A 26,052-nucleotide genomic window follows, 5' to 3' on the forward strand; every position below is an offset into this window, starting at 1 on the left:
TCAAATGGTTTCCTGTCCTTCAGGTGGGCAGGTACTTTGGTACCACCAATGGTCTCCATGGGTCAAAGGAAAAATTTTAGATCGTATCCAGGACTTCTGAGTGCTTTGGAAAGTGAAGAAGACTTCAACTACACTTCTACAAGTTCCTGTCAGGAATGGTTAGAAAAGAGACCATTGAACACTTCTTAGCTCCCAAGGACACAATCATGAAGGTTAGAATATATTAGAATGAGCTGGGCACCTGTGGTTCACGCCTATAACCCTACTCAGGAGGCTTGAGATCTGAAGATCACGGTTCAAAGCCAGCCCAGGCAGGAAAGTGAGACTTCAATTAACCACCAGAAAACCGGAAGTGGTGCTGTGGCTCAAGTGGTAGAGGGCTGAGGTACAGCACCCAGGCCCAGGGTACAAGCCCCACAACCAAATACCTATATCTTAGAATGTACAAAGTTGCAGGGACACTTCAGCCTTATTTACCAGATTCAGGGTCATTCTATTTGCAGAAAAGGATAGGCCAAGCTCCCTCTGCTGTGGGCAGGCACAGGTCATTGCCTGCCTAAAGAAACGAGAACAAGGGGCTGGGAAGTTGACTTAGTGGTAGAGCGCTTGCCTTGGATGCATGAGGCCCTGGGTTCGATTCCTCAGCACCACATAAGAAAAAAGCCAGAAGTGGCACTGTGGCTCAGGTGGTAGAGCGCTGAAGAGCTGTGGGACAGCACCCAGGCCCAGAGTTCAGGCCCCACGACCGAACCCCCCAAAAAAGAAAAAAAACGAAAACAAGCAAGGCACCAAGGGCTCACTCCTATAATACTATTTCGGAGGCTGAGATCTGAGGATCATGGTTCAAAGCCAGCCTGGGCAGGAAAGTCTTGAGACTTAATTAACCACCAAAAAACCGGAAGTGGTGCTATGGCTCAAAGTGGTAGAGTGCTAATCTTGAACAAAAAAGCTCAGGTACTGGCCCTAGGCCCCAAGTTCAATCCCAAGGAGAACAGCACTGGGTACTGTGGTCCTGGTTATGGAGGAGACAGATGTGTGGATCATGGTTCAAAGCCAGCCTGGACAGGAAAGTCCTTGAGACTCATCTTCAATTAACCAGCAAAAGCTGACAGTGGAGCTGTGGCTCAGGTGGTAGAGTACCAGCCTTGAGCAGAAATGCAAGTGATTGTACCTTGGCTCTGAGTTCAAGCCCCAGTACCAGCACCAAAAAAATAAAAATAAGTCTGTTTTCCTTGAAATCTATAGACTAAAAGGGAAAAGTGTTTGTTTCTCATGTGTGTGCATCCCCACCCCTTAAGTACACTGAAGATACGCAATTTTCCAGATGTTTATTTGTAGGAACAGGTAATGGTTATACACATCCACAGCTATGAGTGCTTCAGTGCACTTCCAGCTGAGGGCACAGGTTATCCTAGACAGGGATCTGCATCCAGCAGGGCCAGAGGTAAGCAAGCAGAGCTGGCAGAAGCCAGGAAGAATGCTAAGTCCTCTGGGGTCTTATTGCCCATAGAAAGAATGTCCTTTTTAAAATTTTTGCCTCGGGCCAGGCGCCAGTGGCTCATGCCCACAATCCTAGCTACTCAGGAGGCTGAGATCTGAGGATCATGGCCAGTCTGGGCAGGAGTCAGTGAGACTCTTATCTCCAATAAACCATTCAGAAAACTGGAAGTGGTGCTGTGGCTCAAGTGGCAGAGTGCTCGCCTTGAGCTGAAGAGCTGAGGGACAACGGCGCCCAGGCCCAGAGTTCAAGCTCCACGAGTCAAGTGCTTCAAGTCAGGTACTGGTGGGTCATACTTGGTAATCCTAGTTACTCAGGAGGCTGAGATATGAAGATCATGATTTGAAGCTAGCCTGAGCAGGGAAGTCTGAGATTCATCTCCAATTAACTACCAGAAAACCTGAAGTAGAGCTGTGGCTCAAAGCGATAGAATACTAACCTTAGCTCAGGGACAGTGCCCAGGCCCTGAGTTTAAGCCCCACGACTGACAGAAAAGATAAAAAGAAAGGACATTTGTGTGCAGCAAGGCAGAATTGTAATCGTGGGCTGGGAATGTGGCTTAGTGGTAGAGTGCTTGCCTAGCATGCATGAAGCCCTGGGTTTGATTTCTCAGTACCACATATACACAGAAAAAAGCCTAAAGTGCTGTGGCTCAAGTGGTAGAGTGCTAGCCTGAAGCAAAAGAAGCTCAGAGACAGTGCCCAGGCCCAGAGTTTAAGCCCCAGGACTGGAGAAAAAACAAAACAAAATGTAATGGCCTTTGAATGTGTTTGCCAACGGTGTTCTGGCCCTAGCAGAGCCCCACTTCCCCACCACCAAGGTTCATCTGGAGGTGGAGCCCTAGTGCCCTTCCACAGGAGACCAGAAGGACTCACCGGGGCCTAACAAAATGATTTCTATTTCCCTCTGGATGGTTTCCAGCCTGGGGAGCTATTTTGTTTGTTTGTTTGTTTTCCCCTGAGTCAATTTCTGATGCAATAGGGACAAGGACCGTCATTTGAAAAGAGGGCTCTGCCCCTGACCTTGGCCCTACCTTTTCACTCACTGGAAGCCAACCTTTCTTCTTTTTTTTTTGGTCGTTCGTGGGGCTTGAACTCTGGGCCTGGGCGCTGTCCCTCAGCTCTTCAGCTCAAAGCGAGTGCTCTACCACTTGAGCTACAGCGCCACTTCCGGTTTTCTGGTGGTTTATTGGAGATAGGAGTCTCACGGTCTCTCCTGCCCGGGCTGGCTTTGAACCACGATCCTCAGATCTCAGCCTCCTGAGTAGCTAGGATTACAGGCGTGAGCCACCAGCGCCCGGCCCAACCTTTCTTCTGTCTCCAGCAGTGTCGTCATTAGTGTGAAGAAATCAAGTCTTTAATTGCAATTCTAAGACCTCAGGCTGTCCCAGAATCCTGCTGTAGAGTGGATAGGCAGGAGCGCACTAGGACTCTCAATCTTTTTTTTTTTTTTTTTATTGTGAAAATACCGTACAGAGGGGTTACAATTACATGGAAAGGTAATGAGGACATTTCTTATCAAGCATTGTCGCCTCCTCCTTTGTTTCCCCTTCCCATCCCTTCCCATCCTTCCCCCCCTCCCCCTCAATCTTTTTTTGGTGAGTCGGGAATGCTCTCAGACAGGGGTGTGAAGCCCAGCAGGAGAACATGTCTTTCATAGGCCTTGGTCTGCTTAAACTTTTTGTCCGTCCCATGCAAGTGATCTAGCACCCCCAACACTCCGTAGCACTGATTGAACCTAGAGGAGACAAGAAAGATGATTCACTCCTAAGGCTGGACATAGTGGAGCTCCATTTCATCAGAAATGTCATCACTAGCCTGGTAGCTCATGTTTGTGATCCTAGTGACTCAGGAGGCTGAGATCTGAGGATCATAGTTCAAAGCCATTTCAGGTGGGAAATTCTATGAAACTCCTCTCCAGTTAGTCACAGAAAAAGCCAGAAGTGATACTGTAGCTCAATGGTAGAGCACTAGCCTTGAACAAAAGATGCTTAGGGATAGCACCCTGGCCCAGAGTTCAAGGCCCAGAACTGGGAAAAACAAACAGGACCGGAAAGAAAAGGTCAAAAGTGGACCTGTGGCTCAAGTAGTAAAGCACTAGCCTTGAGCAGAAGGAGCTCAGGGACAGTACCCAGGCAATGAGTTCAGGTCCCAGGAAAGGCTCTCAAAAAAAGTCACCACTATTCTGCCTACATTCATCACATAACCTGGGGAATTATTTATTATTATGATCATTAGCATCATTATTATTATGCCAGTCCTGAGTCTTGAACTCTGGGCCTGGAAGCTCTCCCTGATCTCCTTTTGCTCAAGGCTAGCACTCTACCACTTGAACCACACTTCCACTTCTGGCTTTTTCTGTGATTTAATTGGACATAAGAGTCTCACAGACTTTCCTGCCCAGACTGGATTCAAACTGCGATCCTTAGATCTCAGCCTTCTGAGTAGCTAGGATTACAAGCACACACAGCTACCTGGAGAATTCTTTTTTTTTTTTTGTTGGTCATGGGGCTTGAACTCTGGGCCTGTGTGTTGTCCCTCAGCTCTTCAGCTCAAGGCTAGCACTCTACCACTTGAGCCACAGCGCCACTTCTGGTTTTCTGGTGGTTTATTGGAAATAAGAGTCTCACGGAGTTTCCTGCCTGGGCTGGCTTTGAACCGTGATCCTCAGATCTCAGCCTCCTTAGTAGCTAGGATTACAGGCATGAGCCACCAGTGCCTGGCTTACTTGGAGAATTCTTAACACTGGAGCCACTCCAGACTGGTAGAATCAATTGTGATTCTGATGCTTGTAAGTTTGAGAACCTCTAACAGAACTAGGCTTGCTTAGAGATGGTTCAAGGACCCCCACTTGTATCAAACACCTTGGCTCACATGGAAATACAGATTTCCAGGCTTTGCTCTCACAGCTACTTCAATTCAAAAGCCTGCATTTTGGATAAGGCTCTGCAGAGGCTTAGCTAGGAAGTTCATAGACCACACTTGAAAAATCAGCTTTAGCTGGGTGTTGATGGCTCATGGGCTAAGATCTGAGGATCATGGTTTGAAGCCTGCCTGGGCAGACAGATCTGAGATATACATTTTTACAATTAATTAGCCCCCCAAAAAGTTGGAAATAGAGGTATATCACAAGTGCTAGAGGCTCAGCCTTGAGTGAAAAAGCCATAGGAAAACACGAAGCCCCTGAATTCAAGCCCCAGTACTGGCGCGCGCGCGCACACACACACACACACACACACACACACACACACACACACACACACATATATTTGGGTGGGGGCAGGGCTTACTTGAGATGGTGGTAGTCGTGGAATTCAGGGGAAGGCAGGAAGGGCAGGTGGTAGCCACAATGGGAGATGATAGTGTGGATTACGGCCAAGGAAAACCACACAGTGATGGAGGACAGGTGGGAGCCCATGACTAAGGGACCCATTATGGCAGGCAGCATATTGGAAACCTGCAAGAAGAATAATGAGGGGCTGGGAAGGTGGCTCCGTGGTAGAGCACTTGCCTTGCATGCCTGAGGCCCTGGGTTCGATTCCTCAGCACCACATAAGCAAAAAGCCGGAAGTGGCGCTGTGGCTCAAGTGGTAGAGCGTTAGCCTTGAACTGAAGAGCTGAGGGACAGCGCTCAGGCCCAGAGTTCAGGCCCCATGACTGACCAAAAAATAAATAAAATAAAAAATAATTATTCCAGGCACAGCTGAGGGAGCTGGAGGAGACTTAGCTCTGAAAGGGAGACTCAAATAAGGAGAAGCTTGAAAGAGTTTTAGGACCTCGATCTAACTTGGGATGAGTTATTAATGCCTCCACTTTGTCATTATATCAAGTTGGCTGGGCACTGATGGTTAGCACTTGTAATCCTAGCTACTCGGGAGGTTGGGCAGGGTTCAAATTCAGCTAGGGCAGAATAGTCCATGACTATTAGCTCCAATTAACCAGTAGAGCACCAACCTTGGAGGAAAAAGAAAGTCAAGCAGATGGCCTGGTGCCAATTACTCACAGTTATAATCCTAGCTACCCAGGAGGCTGAGATGTGAGTGAGAATCACGTTTCAAAGCCAGCCTGGCCAGGAAAGTTCATGAGACTCTTCAATTTAACCAATAAAAAGCCAGAAGTAGAGCACCCTCTCTTGGCTTTTTCCAGCTCTAACACTTCATTTCAACTTTAACTAGGAGATTGGAGATGAGTCTCATGACAAGCCAGGTGCTGGTAGCTTATGCCTGCAATCCTCACTACTCAAGGCTGAGGTCTAAAGATTGAAGTTCAAAGCCAGTCCAGGTAGAAAAGTCTGAGACTCATTTCTCCAATAAATTACTCAAAATCAAGTTGGAAAGGGAGCTGTAGCTCAAGCACTAGCCTTGAGCAAGAAAGCTTGGGGACAGCAGTGCCCAGACACTGAATTCAAGCCCCAGGATTGCCCACCACCCTCTTCCCCTAAGAAAAGAGTCTCAAAGACATTAGTGCTTGGGGTTGGCTGAAGTTCAAAGGGGTAGAGCACCAGCCTTGAGCCAAAATAAAGCTCAGGGATAGCACCTAGACCCTGAGTTCCAGCCCCAATACTGGCACCCAAAACAAAAAGCCTAAAAATTTATTGGAAAAGGTAAGTGACCTCATTGGTGTTAAGGTACCTAGCCTAGCCTGGCCTAGGAGCTAGTTAAAGGGAAAGAAAAGGGGTCCACATGGTGTGATTATCTGTAGATCTTAGGGAAGGTGGTTGGGACCATCAGACTTTCTAGAAAGACTTTTTTTTTTTTTTTGGTCAGTTGTGGAGCTTGAACTCAGGGTCTGGGCGCTGTCCCTCAGCTCTTCAGCTCAAGGCGAGTGCTCTACCACTTGAGCTACAGTGCCACTTCCAGTTTTCTGGTGGTTTATTGGAGATCAGAGTCTCACAGTCTTTCCTGCCCAGGCTGGCTTTGAACTGTGATCCTCAGATCTCAGCCTCCTGAGTAGCTAGGATTACAGGCGTGAGCCACCAGCGCCCAGCTCTAGAAAGACTTTCCACCTCTACTCACCACATGTTCTATGGGGTGGGCATACAAAGAGATCATGCCAATGGGGGCTGTCCACTCATGGTGTTTCTTGTGAATTTTCTTGTAGAATGTTGGGTGGTGAAAGAGCCTGTGGAGTGGGGGGTGAAATCTAGTTAATAATCTGCAGATTACTCTTTCAGCCTCCCTGATTCAAAAATCAAAGCTCTCTACCCATGGGTTCTCTTATTTACAATAACTAGTACACGTGTAGGACAAGGAGAAAAGGTCAAAAGCTATGTACATATGACCAGATAAGATGATGCTAAACGAAACGAACCCCAAGAACGGGACACAAATACTTTTTTTTTCTTTCTTGCTGTTGTTTCTAACGTATTTATAGTGTACAATATGATTTTTTTGTTTCTTTGTATGTTCCTCACCCACAGTATAACCCCTGTTGGTGCCCTGCATCTTATATATACACTTCTCTAATTCGGGGAGGGGAAGGGAAAAAACAAAATGCTTAAATTGGGATACAGGTTGACCCATTGTAACAATGAGATGTACAAGACACGATGTTGAAAACAAACTTTACAAATTGCGGGGGGGGAGGGTCTGGGGGTAGTTGTGGAGGTGGGAGGGAAGGGATGGTAGGGGGGAAACAAAGGAGGAGGCAACAATGCTTGATAAGAAATGTACTCATAGCTGGGCACCAGTGGCTCATGCCTGTAATCCTAGCCACTCAGGAGTCTGAGATCTGAGGATCACAGTTCAAAGCCAGCCAGGAAAGTCCATGAGACTCATCTCCAATAAAGCATTAGAAAACCAGAAGTGGTGCTGTAGCTCAAGCGGTAGAGCACTCACCTTGAGCTGAAAAGCTAAGGGATAGCGCCCAAGCCCTGAGTTCAAGCCCCAGGACCAACAACAACAACAAAAGAAATATACTCATTACCTTGCTTGTGTAACTATAACCCCTCTGTACAGTATTTTTACCCCCCCCCAAAAAAATAAAAGGTATCTAGATGCTGGTGGCTCACACCTGTAATCCTAACTTCTCAGGAGGATGAGTTATGAAGAGCAATATTCAAAGCTATCACAGGCAGAAAAAGTCCATGAGACTCTTTAACCAGCAAAAAAAAAGTCTGAAGTAGGGGTATGGCTCAAATGGTAGAGCACCAGCCTTGACTGAAAAAGCCAAGTGAGAGCATGAGGCCCTGAGTGCAAGCCCCAGGACTGGCACACAAGAATAAAAAACAAATAAACAAATTACATGTGTGGAATGTGTGTGTGTGCCAGCCCTGGGGCTTGCGCTCAGGGCCTCCTGCTGTCACTTGGCTTTTTCTAGCTCTACCATTTGAGCTATAGCTATAGTTATAGCTCCATTTCCAAATTTTGCTGGCTAATTGGAGATAAAAGTCTCATGACTTTTCTGCCTGGGGTTGGCTTTGAACCATGATCCTCAGAGCTCAGCTTTCTTTTTTTTTTTTTTTGCCAGTCATGGGGCCAGAACTCTGGGCCTGGGCACTGTCCCTGAGCTCTTCAGCTCAAGGCTAGCACTCTACCACTTGAGCCATAGCGCCACTTCCGGCCTTTTCTGCTTATGTGGTGCTGAGGAATCGAACCCAGGGCTTCATGCATGCAAGGCAAGCACTCTACCACTGAGCCACCTTCCCAGCCCCAGAGCTCAGCTTTCTGAGTAGCTAAGATTACAAGCATTCAGCCACTATACCTGGCTTTTGTGGAACATTTAAAACCCATTTGTTTGGTGTTCACTCTAGCTCTCCCATTTGGACCCCACCCTTAGGCTATGTACCTTGAGGTAAATAACTTTACGTCTCTAAAATACTATATAGAAGGGCTGGGAAGGTGGCTCAGTGGTAGAGCGCTTGCCTTGCTTGCCTGAGGCCCTGGGTTCGATTCCTCAGCACCACATAAGCAAAAAGAAAAAAGCCAGAAGTGGCGCTGTGGCTCAAGTGGTAGAGCACTAGCCTTGAGCTGAAGAGCTGAGGGACAGCGCCCAGGCCCAGGTTCAGACCCCACGACCGGACCCTCAAAAAATTAAAATTAAATAAAATACTATATAGCAGCTGTGAAATAGGAGTCATGTGCAGAATAAGGAAATAAATGAGAGACTTCCCCTCCTCCCACACAAATGGAGAAATTACTTTTTTGTTTTGGTTTGTTGTTGTTGTTATTTGGTCAGTTATGGGGCTTGATCTCAGGGTCTTGGCACTGTCTTTGAGCTTTTCTTTTTCTTTTTCTTTTTGTCAGTTGTGGGGCTTGAACTCTGAGCCTGGGCGCTGCCCCTCAGCTCTTCAGCTCAAGGAGAGCTCTACCACTTGAGCTACAGCACCACTTCCCATTTTATGGTGGGTTGTTTTTTTTTTATTATTGGAGATAAGAGTTTCACAGACTTTCCTGCCTGTGCTGGTTTTGAACTGTGATCCTCAAATCTTAGCCTCCTCAGAAGCTAGGATTACAGGCATGAGCCACCAGCACTTGGCTTTGTCCTTGAGCTTTTCTGCTTAAGGCTAGCACTCTACCACTTAGAGTTTTCTGGTGGCTAATTAGAGATAAGAGTCTCATAGACTTTTTTGCCTGGGCTTGCTTCAAAGCAGGATCCTCAGATCTGAGCCACCTGAGTAGTTAGGATAACAGGCATGAACCCCAAGGCACCTAGCGAAGCTGTTTTCTTTTCTGGACATTGGTTAATTGTCTCAGGTTGTCAGTTATTAGATATATAATTGTCTTCCCATAAACCATTTAGTGGAAGACTTGAGGCTAGAAGATGTTGAATTACAGTTCAGAGGCCACAGATTTCCTGTGGATTGGTGAGCAGTCGGGCAAGGTGAGCAGGGCAAGGTACCAGCTGTGCTTACCGGTGTGAGTAATAGAACAGAACTTCCTCTATTATGATGAAGACTGCCAGTTCCTGGAGGAACCGGTAGAAAGTGGGTAGCTCTCGGTGGCAGGGGTCTGCCCACAATTTGAGCAAGAGATAGAGGGCGACCAGCATAGGGCAAGTGATCACATATTGATTGAAAAGAATTGTGTAGATAGACTGACGTAGTTTCACAGGGTCCACCTGCCAGAGGGAAGAAAAGAAGATGTGTGAGAAGTCGATCTTTGTCAGGCACCAGTAGCTATTCAGGAGGCTGAGATCTGAGAGTCACAGTTCAAAGCCAGCCCAGGCAGGAAAGTCTGTAATACCCTTATCTCCAATTAACTACCAAAAGTGGAGCTGTGGCTCAAGCAGTAGAAGTGCTAGCCTTGAACAAAAAGAAGCTCCGGGACAATGCTCAGGCCCTGAGTTCAAGCCCCAAGACTGGCACATACAAAAAAAAAAAAAAAAAGAGTAGATCTTTTCTTTCTGGAAAAGAAGATCTATTCAAGGATGGATTCTGGGAGAGATGACTTGGCATAGCTTGCAGCTGCTGACTGCCACCCAGCTCTGGGTACAGTTATGGCCATTGGCACCTTTGTAATGTTCCTGCTCTTGGAAACTGCCCCTAGCAGCCTTCATTCTCTGTCTGAGCCTGCCTTCCTCTTGGTTCTACACATAGCACCTATATCCTCCCATTCTTTTGTTCTGATCCTAGGACTTGATCTCAGGGCTTGGGTGCTGTCCTTGAGCTTTGTTTTGCTCGAGACTAGCACTCTACCACGTGAGCCACAGTTCTACTTGTGGCTCTTTTTGGTGGCCAATTGGAGATAAGAGTCCCATGGACTTTCCTGCCTAGGCAAGAACTACGATCCTCAGATCTCAGCCTCCTGAGTAGCTAAGATTACAGGTCTGAGTTGCCAGTGCCCAGCATTTCTAATATGACCACACCATTTTGTGTAGCAGCTCTGGATGGCACAGAACCTAGGATGGGAGTTGGGGGACCAGGACATTGCTTTAGACTGGCCTGTAGCTGAGTGGTGTGTGCACTTGGGCTGGCTTCGACCCTTGATCTTCACATATCAGCCTCCTAAGTAGCTAGGATTCCTAGCTTCCTCTCTCTAATCTTCTAAATTGAAGGAGCCTTGGAGAAAGCTATTTGGCTCCAATTGACTGTGGTCCCTGAGCCAGAGGCAATGATTCTTAGCTTCTACTTTCTGGGCTCTGACCTACAGGAACCATAGTGACACTTACAGGTTCATTCTTGCCAACTTGAATCCGGTAGCGGGAGATGAAATTCAGTTTTCCAGTTGTGTCCACCACCAATAGGATCCCACTGAAGGCCCAGAAGATCAGTGCGGGTATGAGGCCGGACCCTGAGGATGGAGAGAAGGGAAGAATCAAGCAGCTCCAGGTTTTCACAGCTCATGTATTAAACATACTTTACAAGATTATCCCTTGTCCAGGGAGGTATTAATGCTTAAAGCCAAGGTCTTACCTTTAACCTTTTTGTTGTTATTATTGGGTGCCAGTCCTGGGGCTTGAATGCAGAACCTGGGCTTTTTGCTCAAGGCTAGCACTCTACCACTTGGGCCACAGGTCCACTTTTGGCTTTTTGGTGGCTATTGAAGATAATTCCCATGGACTTTACTGCCCAGGCTGGCTTCAAATTGTGATTGTCAGATCCCAGCCACCTGAGTAGCTAGGATTACAAGTGTGAACCACCAGTGCCCAGCCTTACTCTATATATATATATATATTTCCAATCCTGAGCTTGAATCAGGGCCTGGGCTTTTTGTTCAAGGTTAGCACTCTACTACTTTAGCCACAGCGTCATTTCTAGCTTTTTCTGTGTATGTGGTATTGAGGAATTGAACCCAAAGCTTCATGCATGCTAGGCAAGCACTTTACCACTAAGCCACATTCCCAGTCCTGCCTTTAGTCTTGAGTAACATTCTAGCTGTTGGCACATAGACATTTCACTTAAATAGTGTCTGTATTTTTTTTTTTTTTTTGCTCAGGTTGGTCTGGAATTCATGATCTTCCTGCCTCAGCCACCCAAAGTGCTGGGATTATAGGTATGTGGCACCATGCCCAACTCTTACTTGTTTTCTTTTTTTTTTATCGGTCATGGGGCTTGAAATCTGTGCCTAAACACTGTCCTTCAGCTTTTCAGCTCAAGGCTAGCACTCTACCACTTGAGCCACTTCGCCACTTCAGGTTTTCTGAGTGGTTTATTGGAGATAAGCGTCTCACGGACTTTCCTGCCCAGGCTGGCTTTGAACCGCAATCCTCAGATCTGAGCCTCCTGAGTAGCTAGGATTACAGGCATGAGCCACCAGCACCTAGCCTCTTTATTATATTCTTAGTCATAAAATTGGGACAGCAATCTTCAAGGGTGTTATGGACAAATAGATATATAAAAGAGTGTTGAGGGCTGAGAATTGGCTCATTGGTAGAGTGCTTGCCTAGCATGCATGAAACCCTGGGTTCAATTCCTCAGTTTCATATAAACAGAAAAAGCTGGAAGTGGCACTGTGTCTCCACTGGCAGAGTGCTAGCCTTGAGCAGAAAAGCTCAGGGACAGCACCCAGGCCCTGTGTTCAAGCCCCACAACCAACAAAAAAAGGAAGAAAGGAAGGAAGGAAGGAAGGAAGGAAGGAAGGAAGGAAGAAAGGAAAAGAGAAAAAAGAAAAGAAATGAAAGAGAAAAAAATCTGAGCACTAATGGCTCAGTAAACTGAGCTAGCTACTCAGGAAGCTGAGATCTGAGAATGACACATAGAAGTCAGCCTGGGCAGGAAAATCCATGAGATTCTTATTTCCAATTAATCACTACAAAACCAGAAGTGGTACTGTGGCTCACCGTGATAGAGTGCTGGCCTTGAGCTCTAAGACAACATCTAGCCCAAGTTCAAGGCCCAGTACTGGCACACACATACACACAAACACATGACTTAACATTTAGATTTATCCTTTTGTTCTACTTCCCATTCTTCTATAAATTCATTCTAACTCTCCCTGATTTCTTACTGTTAGTGAACAATAATTAGTCCCCTCCAGTTAGCAGCTAGTTATTCAACACTATGGTGTTATCTAACACCTAAATTGTTAACTTGGTCCATATTTTGCTTCTTCTCAAGGTTCAAAATATTGAAGGGCAGGACAAACTTAAACTCAACCTCTGAAACCATTTGTTACCTATTTTCCTGCCCTGTCACCACAGAGCCTGCTGGTACAGGAGATATGAAAGACTTGTGACACTGTGGGGAAATTCAATTTGCAAACAATCTAGAGGGCGGGCTGGGAATGAGTGCTTGCCTAACATGCACAAAGCCCTGGGTTCCATTCTTCAGCACCACATAAGTAGAAAAGGCTAGAATTGGTGCTGTGGCTCAAGTGGAAAATGCTAGCCTTGAGCAAAAGAAGCTCAGGGACAGTGTCCAGGCCAAAAAAAAAAAAAAATTCTAGAGGGCAATTTGATAATAGCTGGAGGTAAAAAAAAGAAAATGAGAGCCGCGTGCCAGTGACTCATGCCTGTAATCCTAGTTACTTAGGAGGCTAAGATCTGAGGATTTTTTTTTTGGGGGGGGGGAGGGGGTCCGGTTGTGGGGCCTGAACTCTGGGCCTGGGTGCTGTCCCTCAGCTCTTCAGCTCAAGGCTAGCGCTCTACCACTTGAGCCACAGCGCCACTTCTGTTTTTTTTTCCTTTTTGCTTATGTGGTACTGAGGAATCGAACCCAGGGCCTCGTGCATGCAAGGCAAGCGCTCTACCACTGAGCCACCTTCCCAGCCCTGAGATCTGAGGATTTTGATTCAAAGCCAGCTCAGACAGAAAAATCTCCAGGACACTCTTATCTCCAATTAATCACTCAAAAACTGGACGTGGAGCTGTGGCTCAAAGTGACAGAGTGCTGGCATTGAGCTAAAGAGCTCAGGGACAGCACCCAGGCCTGAGTTCAAGCCCACGACTGACAAAAGAAAAACTAAACAAAACTGAGAGCCAGGTACCAGTGGCTCATGCCTGTAGTTCTACCTCTCAGTGATCAAGGTTCAAAGCCAGCCTGGGAAGGAAAGTCTGTGACAGTCCAATTAAGCACCAAAAAACTAGAAATGGAGCTGTACTTAGAGTGGTAGAGTGCTAGTCTTGAGCACCAAAGCTGAAGGACAATTCCCAGGCCTTGAATTTAAACTCCACAACCCACTAAACAAGAAGAAGAATAGAAAAATGAAACTAGCTGAGCATCAGTGTCTCACACCTATAATCCTACTTACTAAGGACACTGAGATCTGAGGATCATGGTTCAAAGCCAGACTGGGTAGGAAAGTCCATGAGACTCTTATCTCCAATTAAAACAAACAAACAAAACACCAGAAAATGCGAAGTAGCATTGTGGCCCAAGTGGTAGAACACTAGCCTTGAGCTGAAGAGCTAAAGGACAGCACCCAGGCCCAGAGTTCAAGCCCCAAGACCACCACCAACAACAATAAAAAGAATGAAACTAGAGCTGGAAGCTGATGGCCCATACCTATCATCGTAGCTACTACTCAGAAAGCTGAGATCTGAGGATCATGATTCAAAGCCAGCCGAAGCAGAAAAGTAAAGAAACTCTAGCTCTAATAACTAGCATAAGGGGGGCTGGGAGGGTGGCTCAGTGGTAGAGCACTTGCCTTGCATGCATGAGGCCCTGGGTTTGATTCCTCAGCACCACATAAGCAGAAAAAGCCAGAATTGGCGCTGTGGCTCAAGTGGGAGAGTGCTAGCCTTGAGCTGAAGAGCTGAGGAACAGCACCCAGGTCCAGAGTTCAGGCCCCTCAATCAGACCCCCCAAAAAATAAATAAAATAACTAGTAAAAGGGCTGGGAAGGTGGCTCAGTGGTAGAGTGCTTGCCTTGCATGCCTGAGGCCCTGGGTTTGATTCCTCAGCACCACATAAGCAAAAAGAAAAAAAGCTGAAAGTGGCACTGTGGCTCAAGTGGTAGAGCATTAGCCTTGAGCTGAGATGCTGAGGGACAGCGCCCAGGCCCAGAGTTCAGGCCCCATGATCGGGCCCCACCCCCCCAAAAAAAAATAGCTAGCATAAAACCTAATCTGGAAGTGTGGTTCAAGAAGTAGAACTTCAGCCGGGCGCTGGTGGCTCACGCCTGTAATCCTAGCTACTCAGGAGGCTGAGATCTGAGGATCGCGGTTCAAAGCCAGCCCGGGCAGGAGAGACCGTGAGACTCCTATCTCTAATAAACCACCAGAAAACCGGAAGTGGCGCTGTAGCTCAAGTGGTAGCGCGCTTGCCTTGAGCTGAAGAGCTAAGGGACAGCGCCCAGGCCCAGAGTTCAAGCCCCACGACCGACAAAAAAAAAAAAAAAAAAGAAGTAGAACTTCAGCTGGGAGTGAACAGTGAGAGTGCAAGGTTCTAAGTTCAAGTCCCATTACAGCACAAACAGAATAAAGCTAGAATTAGGTACCTTAATACTCCATACAGGAAATCTCACCTGTAAAGAAGAGGATCAGCTCTTTGTCTCCAAATGTGGACAGTATTCTCTCCCATTGGGCTTGCCAAAAGTAGCCAGAAGCACCCCAAAATCTCTGAAGATGCCTTGAAAGAAAACAACATTCAAGCTACGTGCCAGTGGCTCACACTTGTCATCCTAGCTACTCAGGTGGCTAAGATCCCAGGGTCATACTTCAAAGCTAGCAGGGGCAGGAAAGTCCATGAGACTCTTACCTCCAATAAACCACCAGAAAACCAGAAATGGTGCTGTGGCTAAAGTGGTAGAGCGCTCACCTTGAGCTGAAGAGTGCAGGGACAGCACCCAGGCCCAGAGTTCAAGCTCTAGGACCAGCACCCATTACCCACTCCCCACAAAAAGAAATAGGAAATAAAAACCATTCAACATTCCAGGTGAGCATGGATTGATGGCCCTGTGGTCTCACCCTATGGCTCCCAGGTCCTAGCTTTGAGGTGGGGAGAGCAAACTTACCATGGGACCGAATTCCAGAAGGCCACAAACAAGAGGAGCCCAGAGCCCAGGATAAAAGCAGTTCTCTTCATGGAACCTCACAAGCAATTGTGAGACTCTGCAAGGCTCCCTCCTGTCCCCTGCTGTTCTGGGTAATGTGGGATCTGGTGTTGTCCTTTTTCTATCTGTGGGAAGATGTGCTCACCCATGGTTCAGGTCTGTACCTGAATATGCTTATCAAAACTAGTCTTTCAGGTTTGAGGATTCAGAAAGGCAATGAACCTGACACCAGAAAAAAACTGTTAGGCAATGTTATCATGCAAAACATACGTGAGGGCCCTAGCACCTGTATAATTATGTAACAAGTCATCTTGGCAAATAGAGATATTTTGTCATCATGGTCAAAGTCAAGGCACTTTGTCTTCACAGTTTGTTTTTGGCTCTTGTCCTGAGGCTTGAATTCAGAGCCTTCCTACTGTCCCTGAACTTTTTTACTCAAGGCTATGTATTCTACCATTTGAGCCACAACTCTACTTCTGGCCTTTTTGGTGGCTCTTCTGTCTGAGTTAGAGTCTCCTGACCTTTCTTGCCCAGCCTAACTTCCCACTATGATTCTCAATTTTCAGCCTCCTGAGTAGCTAGGAATATAGGCATGAGCCAACTGATACCTGGCAACGACTTCTTGGTTTTAAAGCTCTGAGGCTAATTGGGATGGGTAAACAAAGTGGAGACGTTTTGTAACAGAATCTACAAAGTCTGAGTAAGAGCCAAGTGCTGGTGGCTCACATCTGTAAACCTAGCTACTCAGGAAGCTGAGATCTGAGGATCACTGTTTCAGGGCAGGAAAGTTCTTGAAATTCTGATCTCCAGCTAACCACCAGACAACCAGAAGTGCGGTTCCACATGGCAGAGTGGTAGCCTTAAGCAAAAAGAGCTCAGTGAGAGTGTCAGCATTATGCCACTTTTAGTTCTTAGCTCCACCCAGACCTGAGCTTCTTCTCCCAGCTCTGGGCCATACAGCTGGTCACTCCCTCTCCCCACTCAGACCTGCCTGAGCACCCACCCAGATCCTCCTGCTACCTGAATAGGGACTGATGCCATGTGCTCCCATTCCCAGGAGATATGGCCCCTCCAATAAACCTTGTAATAATCTTTCTCCTGTGCCTGTCTGCCTCTGCATGATCTCCTGGGATGGATGTAAAGGATTCCTTTCAGACAGCACCCAGGCTCTGAGTTCAAGCCCCATAACGGCCCAAAAAAATAAAAAATAAAATCTGCCTCAGGAAACCAAGCTTATTTTGACTTCCACGCACTTGAAGAAAGAAGTGCATTGAACATAAGCTTTGACACTGTGCGCACACACATGATCCTATGAAGTAAGGAGGTCAGGTGGGGGTGCCACACATTGTAAGATGAATCATCCCAGAAGCCTCATTTTGAAATATAGCATATTGCAGTGTTTATTATTATACAGTTAACAGGCTGCACAAAGCCAGTTGTTACAAAGACCTGAGCACGCAAATGCACATAACACAGCTAGGAAACATGGCTAACGGGGAAAGAAACAAAAACAATACCAACAAGCCAACTAAGCTCCAATGGAGACCTGAATTGGGACACCATGATGACTGGAGACAAGCCAGGAGATGCAATCACAGAGACACAAAGTGCCAGTGCAGAGGGCAGATCCTCAGGAAATTCCCAGTCCCAGGCACTGGACACAGATTCAGTAAACCATCAGCCAAGTGCCTGCCCCTGTCTCCAGGGATCCAGGCATGATCATTACCTGTGAAGCAGATGATGGGCAGGGGTTTTCTTCCCCCAGCATGAAGACAAGATGCCAGACCCTACAATCCACCATGTGGCCAATATGGCACCAGCCAGACCTGACCTCCTTACTTCACCTGGAGCTTGAACTCAGGGCCAGGGTACTGTCCCAGGACATTCTAACACTTGAGCCACAGCTCCAGGTCTGGCTTATTTTAGTAATTAGAGTGAGACACTGGTGCCTGGCCCCCACCCACTTTTGTGTGTGTGTGTGTGTGTGTGTGTGTCGGTCGTGGGGCTTGAACTCTGGGCCTGGGTGCTATCCCTCAGCTCTTCAGTTCAAGGCTAGCACTCTACCATTTGAGCCACAGAGCCACTTGTGGCCTTTTTGGCTTATGTGGTGCTGAGGAATCGAACCCAGGGCCTCATGCATGTAAGGCAAGCACTCTACCACTGAGCCACCTTCCCAGCCCATCCCATCCACTTTTGATCAAAGACTAAGAAGTCATTCCCTATGGCACTTAGCAGGTCTGTGACTGAGCCCAGCCAGAGGCTGGGACTTTTATTTCCCCAGAGATGTTCAAATAAATAACAAAAACACAAATAACCACAAAAACCAAGGATTCACATTTAAAACTGGTACCAATTCTAAAACAGAACAAGACAACTAAAGGCTGAGTTGGGGACTAATGGGATTTTTCTTTTATAGATTCCTACAAACGTTGACCCAGGGGCCTTCCCGGGTGGAGGAGAATTCCCAGTCATTTCGGGGCACGGGATATGAGTCCCTAGCTGTGGTCCCCTCAGACTGGCAGATTCTTCCCCATGCTCAGACACGCTAAGATCTTGCTGGAGCCACTCGGCACTATAGAATGTAATTAGTTTCCCTTTTCTGACCTCCACACTTAAGTCCTGTCCTCTCCTTTTAACCTCTTTAAAATGGTCAGTCAAAAGTGAAAGGGGGGTGGTTTGAGTCTGTTCTGTATCGTCCATCACACAGAAATAGTCTCACAGAAATAAATAGTAACCGACAGACACAAAAGCAAAACTGACACACAAAAAGATAAACAAATTCCTCCTGTCGATGGGAGGCAAATCTGAAACCAGGACACCAGCTCCAAGCCAGCCCGGAGTAGCTACCCTCTTCCTCCTGTCAGAATTCTCAGAGCAGGAAGCCCACGCTCCTGCTCTTCCAGATTGAGGGGCTCATGCCTCTCCAGATGGAGGGGGCTGATACCCCTCCAGATTGAGGAGGTTTATAGTCCTGCAGATTGAGGGGGCTTATACCCCTCCAGAAGGGCCTGGAACGTCTTCTAGAACCTACAGCCGGCTAGCACCTACTAGTGTGTCTGCCTAGGTGTCAGCCTATTCAGAGTTACAGATTTCAAGCCTCTTAAACAGAACAGTTAACACAACATACAGACAAATTAGACTAACGAGACTCACCAATCGGTATCTGACTCTCCAGTTCAGGGTCCCTGAGTCTGCAGGATCCCGGATGAGCCCCCATGATGTAGTACCAGTCCACAGACCCCCCCCCCCTCACCCCAAAGACCACCAGGGAGCCATCGCTGATGTAAATGCAGGAGAGTCATTTATTACAGCTCGAGCTTATCTCACAAATCCTCCCTGATGCAGCAGGTCAGAAATTGTGAGCCCCGACCCCTTGTCCAGAAGGGTTTTTATTGGGTACGTAGCAGGGGGAAGGATGTCTCAAGCTCATTGGTTAGGGGTATGATCATTTCCAGTAAGGGCAGGGGACTTTCTAGCTTAGCAGTTACAGGATAGGTTAAATTATACATCATTGGTTGGATAAGTGGGGCTAACCACAGGAATGCTGAATTATATCTTGTCCTAAATGTTTCCCCCGACAGAGTTGGGGGGAGAGACTGCCCAAATTCCTGGACTGGTCAGAACAGCCTGATCCCTTAATAGTCCTTACTGTTATCTTGTCTTGGTGCAGGATCTAACTTACTTTCCAATAACAGATGAAAAATGTTTTAGTTTTGACCGAGATTACTGCTAAACTTATTTTTGGTCTTTCAGGGTGAAAAATCCAAGTGAGATCATAAAACCCTGAATTCAAGCCCCAACACACACACACACACACACACACACACACACACACACACACACACACACACACACAGAGCAATTCTAACTCAAGTATCTTGGGGGTTTTTTGTCAGTCATGGGGCCAGGGCATTGCCCCTGAGCTCTTCAGCTCAAGGCTACTGCTTAGAGCCCAGCACTACTTCCCATTTTCTGGCGGTTAATTTGAGTAAGAGTCTCATGGACTTTCCTGCCTGGGCTGGCTTTGAATCTTGATCCTCAGATCTCAGCCTTCTGAGTAGCTAGGGTTACAGGTGTGAGCCACCTGCACCTGGCTTCTAACTCAAGTATCTTTTTTCTTTTTTTTGGGTCCAGTCGTGGGGCCTGAACTCTGGGCCTGGGCGCTGTCCTTCAGCTCTTCAGCTCAAGGCTAGCGCTCTACCATTTGAGCCACAGCGCCACTTCCGGCTTTTTTTTCTTTTTGCTTATGTGGTGCTGGGGAATCGAACCCAGGGCCTCATGCATGCAAGGCAAGCGCTCTACCACTGAGCCACCTTCCCAGCCCCTCTAACTCAAGTATCTTAATCTTGCTATTATTTGTTTGTTGGTTTAAAAAGGAGAAAGAGGGGCTGGGAAGGTGGCTCAGTGGTAGAGCGCTTGCCTTGCATGCCTGAGGCCCTGGGTTCGATTCCCCAGCACCACATAAGCAAAAAGAAAAAAGCCGGAAGTGGCACTGTGGCTCAAGTGGTAGAGTGCTAGCCTTGAGCTGAAGAGCTGAGGGACAGTGCCCAGGCCCAGAGTTCAGGCCCCATAACCGGACCCAAAAAAAATAAAAAATAAATAAAAAGGAGAAAGATCTTTTCCTGTCAGTTATGGGGCTTGAACTCTGGACCTGGACACTCACTGTTCTTGAGCTCTTTAGCTTAAATCTAGCAGGTAATAGAGTCAATTCATAGGACTCTCAGTTTTTTTTTTGAAGCAGAATAGGAGTGAGAAGGGCATAGAGAATTGTTGCTTAAAGCATATTGAACTTGGTTTTGCAAGATGAAAAGCTTTTTAATCACTTAGTTAAAATGTTAGCTAGAACTGAGCACCAATGGTTCATGTCGATAATCCTAGCTACTCAGGTGGCTATTTGAGGATCACACTTCAAAGCCAGTCTGGCAGTAAAGTCTATGAGACTCTTATTTCCAATTAACTAGCAGAAAGCCAGAAGTGGAAGTGTGGCTCAAATTCAGGAACAATGCCAAGGCTCTGAGTTCAAGCCCCAGTACTGGCACCAGCTAGAAATGTGGCTTATTGGTAGAGTGCTTGCTTAGCATGCATGAAGCCCTGGGTTCAACTCAGTATCACATAAACAGAAAAAGCTGGAAGTGATGCTGTGGCTCAAGTGGTAGAGTACTAGTCTTGAGCAAAAAGAAGCTCAGGGACAGTGCCCAGGCCCTGAGTTCAAGCCCCAGGACTGGCAAAAGAAAAAAAAGAAAAGGAAGGAAGGAAGGAAAAGAAAGAAGGAAAGAAAGAAAAGAAAAGAAAGGAAAAAAGAACCTGTAGTGGAATAATGTTTCTCATCTATCTGGATGGCAAAAGTTTAGAGGTCTGCTCACATGTTTTGCTAGTGAAGTTGAGAGGAATTGAAAACTGTTTGGACCAGGTGAGGTTAGCTTATGCCTGCAATCTCATCTACTGGGGAGGTACAAGATTATAACCTGAGGCCAGTCTCAAGCAAAAATAAGATACTTTCTAAAAAATCAATAACAAGTTGGTCCTAGCTTATTTATTCCTGTAACATATAATTTGATTTGAGTTAGAGATCAACCTAGCCAGAAAATTCCTCCAGACTTCATCACCAAAATAACCAGTACAAAGTTCATGCTGCAGGTGCGTGCCTGTTAGTCTAGCTATTCAGGAGACTGAGAGGCGAGGATCTAACTCAAAGACAGTTGGGGCAAGAAGGTCTGTGAGACTTTTATCTTAATAATTTACCAAAAGCTGAAAGTGGAGCTATGGTTCAAGTGGTAGAGACTAGCTTTGGGCAAAAAAGCTCAGGAGCAGGGCTTAAGCCAGGCCCTAAATTCAACCCCCAGGACCAGCACAAAAACAACAACAAAAACAAAAAACAGCAAAAAGCCAGCCTGGCTGACTGAGTTGGCCCACACCAGTAATCAACGAGGAGGATGAGGTGTAAGGATCAACAGTTCAAGACCAGCCTGGGCTACCCCTTGGGCTGGGAAGGTGGCTCAGTGGTAGAGTGCTTCCCTAGCATGCATAAAGCCCTGGGTTCGATTCCTCAGTATCACATACACAGAAAAAGCCAGAAGTGGCACTGTGGCTCAAGAGGGAGAGTGCTAGCTTTGAGTAAAAGAAGCTCAGGGACAGTGTCCAGGTCCTGTGTTCAAGCCCTAGCAAAGGCATTAAAAAACGAAAAGCCAGTCTGAATGTGTAGCTTATGTGGTAGAGAGTACCAGACAAGTCTCAAGTAGGGCTGGGAAGGTGGCTCAGTGGTAGAGCACTTGCCTTGCATGCATGAGGCCTTGGGTTTGATACCTTAGCACCACATAAGCAAAAAGAAAAAAGCCGGAAGTGGCGCTGTGGCTCAAGTGGTAGAGCACTAGCCTTGAGCTAAAGAGCTGAGAGACAGACTAGCCTTGAGCTGAAGAGCTGAGGGACAGCGCCCAGGCCCAAAGTTCAGGCTCCATGACCGGACCAAAAAAAAAAGTCTCAAGTAGTAGAGTACCTGCTTACCAATCTTGAATTCCTAACTTCACTCTGTACCATGAAGAAAAATGTATTTTTTCTTTCTTTTTAAAAATAACTTTATTACATATAATTTACATATCATATAATTTACCTATTAAAGTATACATTCAGTAGCTAAGGGTATAGCTCAGTGGTAAAGCAATTGCCTAGCAAGGGCCATTACAGAAAACAAATGAACAAAAAGTTGTATTTTCAGGGTATCCAGAGTTATGTAACTCTCACTGCGATTGATTTTAAAATACTACTTAACCATTAATCCTTAATCTTTCCCTCACCAACCCCACATACCCCTAGCACCTGCCTAGATCTATGAAATCATTAATCTAATTTTTATTGCTATGGGTTTGCCTATTCTGGCTGTTGTATAAGTGAAACATGCAATCTTTTGTAATTGGCTTCTTTTCTTTGTTTTCAAGGTAGCCAGGCTCACACCTGTAACCCTACCTACTCAAAAGGCTGAAATTTGAGAATTAGTTTGAAAGTCAGCCCAGGCAAGAAAGTCTGTGAGATTCTATCTCCAATAAACCACTAGAAAACCAGAAGTGACACTTTAGCACAAGCAGTAGAGTGCTCGCCTTGAGCTGAAGAGCGCAGGGACAGCAGCACCCAAGCCCAGAGTTCAAGCCCCACTACTGACAAAACAAAAACAAAAACAGTGAGACCTTGCTTCAAAATAAACCAACAAATAATTTTATTATTTTTTTTATTTTTGCTATTATTTATTTTTAATTATTTTTGCTGGGCTTGGAGCTTGAACTCAGGGCCTGAGTGCTGCCCCTAAGCCTCTTTGTGCTCAAGGCTAGCACTCTATCACTTGAGCCACAGTGCCATTTCTGGCTTTGAGTACTTTGTTGGAGATAAGAGTCTAGGGGCAGGGAGGAGGGGGAAGCCGGAGGCTGGGAATGTGGCTTAGTGAAAGAATGCTTGCCTAGCATGCATGAAGTCTTGGTTTGATTTCTTAGTACCACATACACAGAAAAAGCAGGAAGTGGCTCAAGTGGTAAGAGTGCCAACCTTGAGAAAAAGAAGCTCAGGGACTGTGCCTAAACCCTGAGTTCAAGCCCTAGGACAGGCAAAAAAAGAGTCTCACCAGTAGGGGCTGGGATGGTGGCTCAGTGGTAGAGCGCTTGCCTTGCATGCCTGAGGCCGTGGGTTCGATTCCTCAGCACCACATAAGCAAGAAGGAAAAAGCTGGAAGTGGCGCTGTGGCTCAAGTGGTAGAGTGCTAGCCTTGAGCTGAAGAGCTGAGGGACAGCACCCAGGCCCAGAGTTCAGGCCCCAGGACAGGGCCCCCCCCCCCCCCAAAAAAAAAGTGTCTCACCAGGACATTTCTACCCAGCTGGCTTCAAACCATGATCCTCAGATCTCAGCCTCCTGAATACCTAGGATTATAGGCATGAACCACTGACCACTGACATATGGGTATTATTATTATTTTGCTGGTCCTGGGCTTGAACTCAGGGCCTGACCACTGGCCTTGTACTTTTTTTTTTTTCATTTTAAAAGACCTTTATTTATACTACAAATTCACTCTTATCACTACAAAGATTCTAAAAATACTGAAGAGCAGAGACACAAAGGAAATAATTTAACTGGATCATCTGTTAACTGTGTTAATAGAAAACAAAGTTATACTAAGAATTAGCTTACCCAATTCACTTACATTCTTTTATTCTATTTTATTTTGTTTCATAAGAACTGGCTTTTCATAAAATGATGCAAAAAAAGCCTATATACCCATTTACATTTTCGGATTTTAACAATACTTATTTCAGAAATGTCTTTACCTGTATAGTCAATGAACTAAAATAATACTAAAATATTCAAAGGGTTTTCAGAAATTGCAAGACTCACTCTGGGATGTTATTTATTTTGGAAAAGATATTCGAAAAGCCTTAGTTGTTAAAGTTGTGATAGTTACTCTCACAAAAGAACCATTAGTGAAAATACCTTTGCATGTAAAAAACAACTTCAAATGCATCCACAATCTGGAGGTGACATGTGCTTTTTGTTTGTTTTTGAATGTTATATCTAACAAGCATATCCACAATACTGATTTTCAGTCAATATGATGGGATATCCAAACCTAATAAATACGGTTTTGATTATCTTAGTGAGAATAGCTATGATCTTGCAAAGAAAGTTATTTTCAACAGAAATCCAGAAAGAGTTCATCCATCTTGTGTTTCACAGGAATAACCAGAGTGTAGTAATACCTGTTTGGTCAAGTCGGTCAAACTCACTCCATGAGTGAGTGGGGGGGGGAGGGTCTGGTTGTGGGGCCTGAACTCTGGGCCTGGGTGTTGTCCCTCAGTTCTTCAGCTCAAGGCTAGCACTCTACCACTTGAGCCACAGTGCCACTACCGGCTTTTTTCTTTTTGCTTATGTGGTGCTGAGGAATTGAACCCAGGGCCTCAGGCATGCAAGGCAAGCGCTCTACCACTGAACCAGCTTCCCAGCCCTCCATGAGTATATCTTAAAAGTATTACCAATTTTTTTTTTAAATAAAAGGCGAATAAAGTTTATTTGCTGGTTTTAAGAATATTTTATGATCCTGGGACTTGATTTGGTTCATTACATTCTTACTGTATACAGTGATTATAAGATTTTGATCAGTCTGTTTCTTGCTTGTAATATTTTTATTTTTTTATTTTATTTATTTATTTATTTTTATTGTGAAAATACTGTACAGAGGGGTTACAATTACATGGGCAAGATAATGAGTACATTTCTTATGAAGCATTGTAGCCTCCTCCTTTGTTTCCCCTTCCCATCCCTTCCCAGCCTCCCTCCGCCCCCCTACCCAATCCTCTCCCCCCACCACCAAAGTTGTAAAGTTTGTTTTCGACATGGCAACTTGTACTTCTCTTTGTTGCAACGGGTCAACTTGTATCCTTATTTAAACGACTTGTTTTTCCCCTTCCTCTCCACAAATTATACCAACATCAAATACAGTGAAAGCAGGGGTTGAACTGTGGGGGAGGGACATACAAAGCAACAAAGAAATAATCTTATAAATGCGTTAGAAACAATCGCAAGAAAGAAAAAAAAAACATTTGAATACATATCTTAGGGTTCATTTCCCTAACATCACCTTATCTGACCTTTTCTGCTTGACTCAGACATATACTAGATATTGCAAATAAGGGAAACCATAGGACCTATGTTTCTTTGGGCCTGGCTTACTTTAATTTTTCCCAAGTCTTTCCATTTCCTAACAAATGGGGCAATGTCATTCTTTCTGATGGAGGCATAGAATTCCATTGTGTATATATACCACATTTTCTTGATCCATTCATCTACTGAGGGGCATCTGGTTTGGTTCCATATCTTAGCTATAGTAAATAATGCTGCATAGTTGTGCTGGTAGATTTAGTGTGGTCTTGTTTGTAAACATTTGGGTAAATTCCCAAAAGTGGGATTGCTGGGTCATAGGGGAGCTCTATGTAGAGTCTTTTGAGGAACCTCCATACTGCTTTCCAAAGTGGTTGAACAAGTTTACACTCCCCTCCAGCATCTGTTGTTATTAGAGTCCTTGATTTTTGCCATTCTAACTGGGGTGAGGTGTATCTTAATGTTGTTTTGATTTGCATTTCTTTTATGGCTAGGGAGGTTGAGCATTTCTTCATGTGTCTTGGCCCTGTACTTTTTCAGCTAGAGGTTATTGCTCGAGCACTTGAGCCACACCTCTGCTTCTTGCTTTTTTTTTTTTTTTTTTTGTCGGTCATGGGGCCTGAACTCGGTCTGAGCACTGTCCCTCAACTCTTCAGCTCAAGCCTAGTGCTCTACCACTGGAGCCACAGCGCCACTTCTGGCTTTTTCTGTTTATGTGGTGCTGAGGAATCGAGCCCAGGGCCTCATGCTTGCAAGGCATGTACTCTACCGCTAAGCTACCTTCCCAGCCCCTGCTTCTTGCTTTTTTGTGTGGGTTTTTTTTTTTTTTTTAAATTATAATTAACTGGAGGTAAGAATCTGAGGAACTTTCTTGTTTGGACTGGCTTTGAACTATGATCCTCAAATCTCAGCTTCCTGAGTAGCTAGGATTATAGGCATGAGACACGGGCTCCAACAAATAAATTTTTTTTTTTTTGGGTTCTGGTCGTGGGGCCTGAACTCTGAGCCTGGACACTGTCCCTCAGCTCTTCAGCTCAAGGCTAGCACTCTACCA

The 26,052-nt window shown here is 45.8% G+C and overlaps 1 protein-coding gene across 1 annotated transcript; it reads right to left on the reverse strand.

The window, feature by feature from the left end:
* Positions 1-2,859: 2,859 nt before the first annotated feature.
* Positions 2,860-15,453, reverse strand: Faxdc2 (fatty acid hydroxylase domain containing 2). Its single transcript, XM_042697613.1, has 8 exons — positions 15,330-15,453; positions 14,841-14,944; positions 10,606-10,727; positions 9,350-9,555; positions 6,513-6,618; positions 4,788-4,954; positions 3,079-3,235; positions 2,860-2,927 (listed from the first exon to the last, which is right to left on the reverse strand). Exons 1-7 carry the CDS (start codon positions 15,398-15,400, stop codon positions 3,082-3,084), a joined length of 930 nt encoding a protein of 309 aa, XP_042553547.1. The 5' UTR covers positions 15,401-15,453; the 3' UTR covers positions 2,860-2,927; positions 3,079-3,081.
* Between the last annotated feature and the right edge of the window lie 10,599 nt (positions 15,454-26,052).

The sequence above is a fragment of the Dipodomys spectabilis genome, unplaced genomic scaffold (genome assembly GCF_019054845.1).
Source record: "Dipodomys spectabilis isolate Male_0828 unplaced genomic scaffold, ASM1905484v1 ptg000227l, whole genome shotgun sequence".
Lineage (NCBI taxonomy): Eukaryota > Metazoa > Chordata > Mammalia > Rodentia > Heteromyidae > Dipodomys > Dipodomys spectabilis.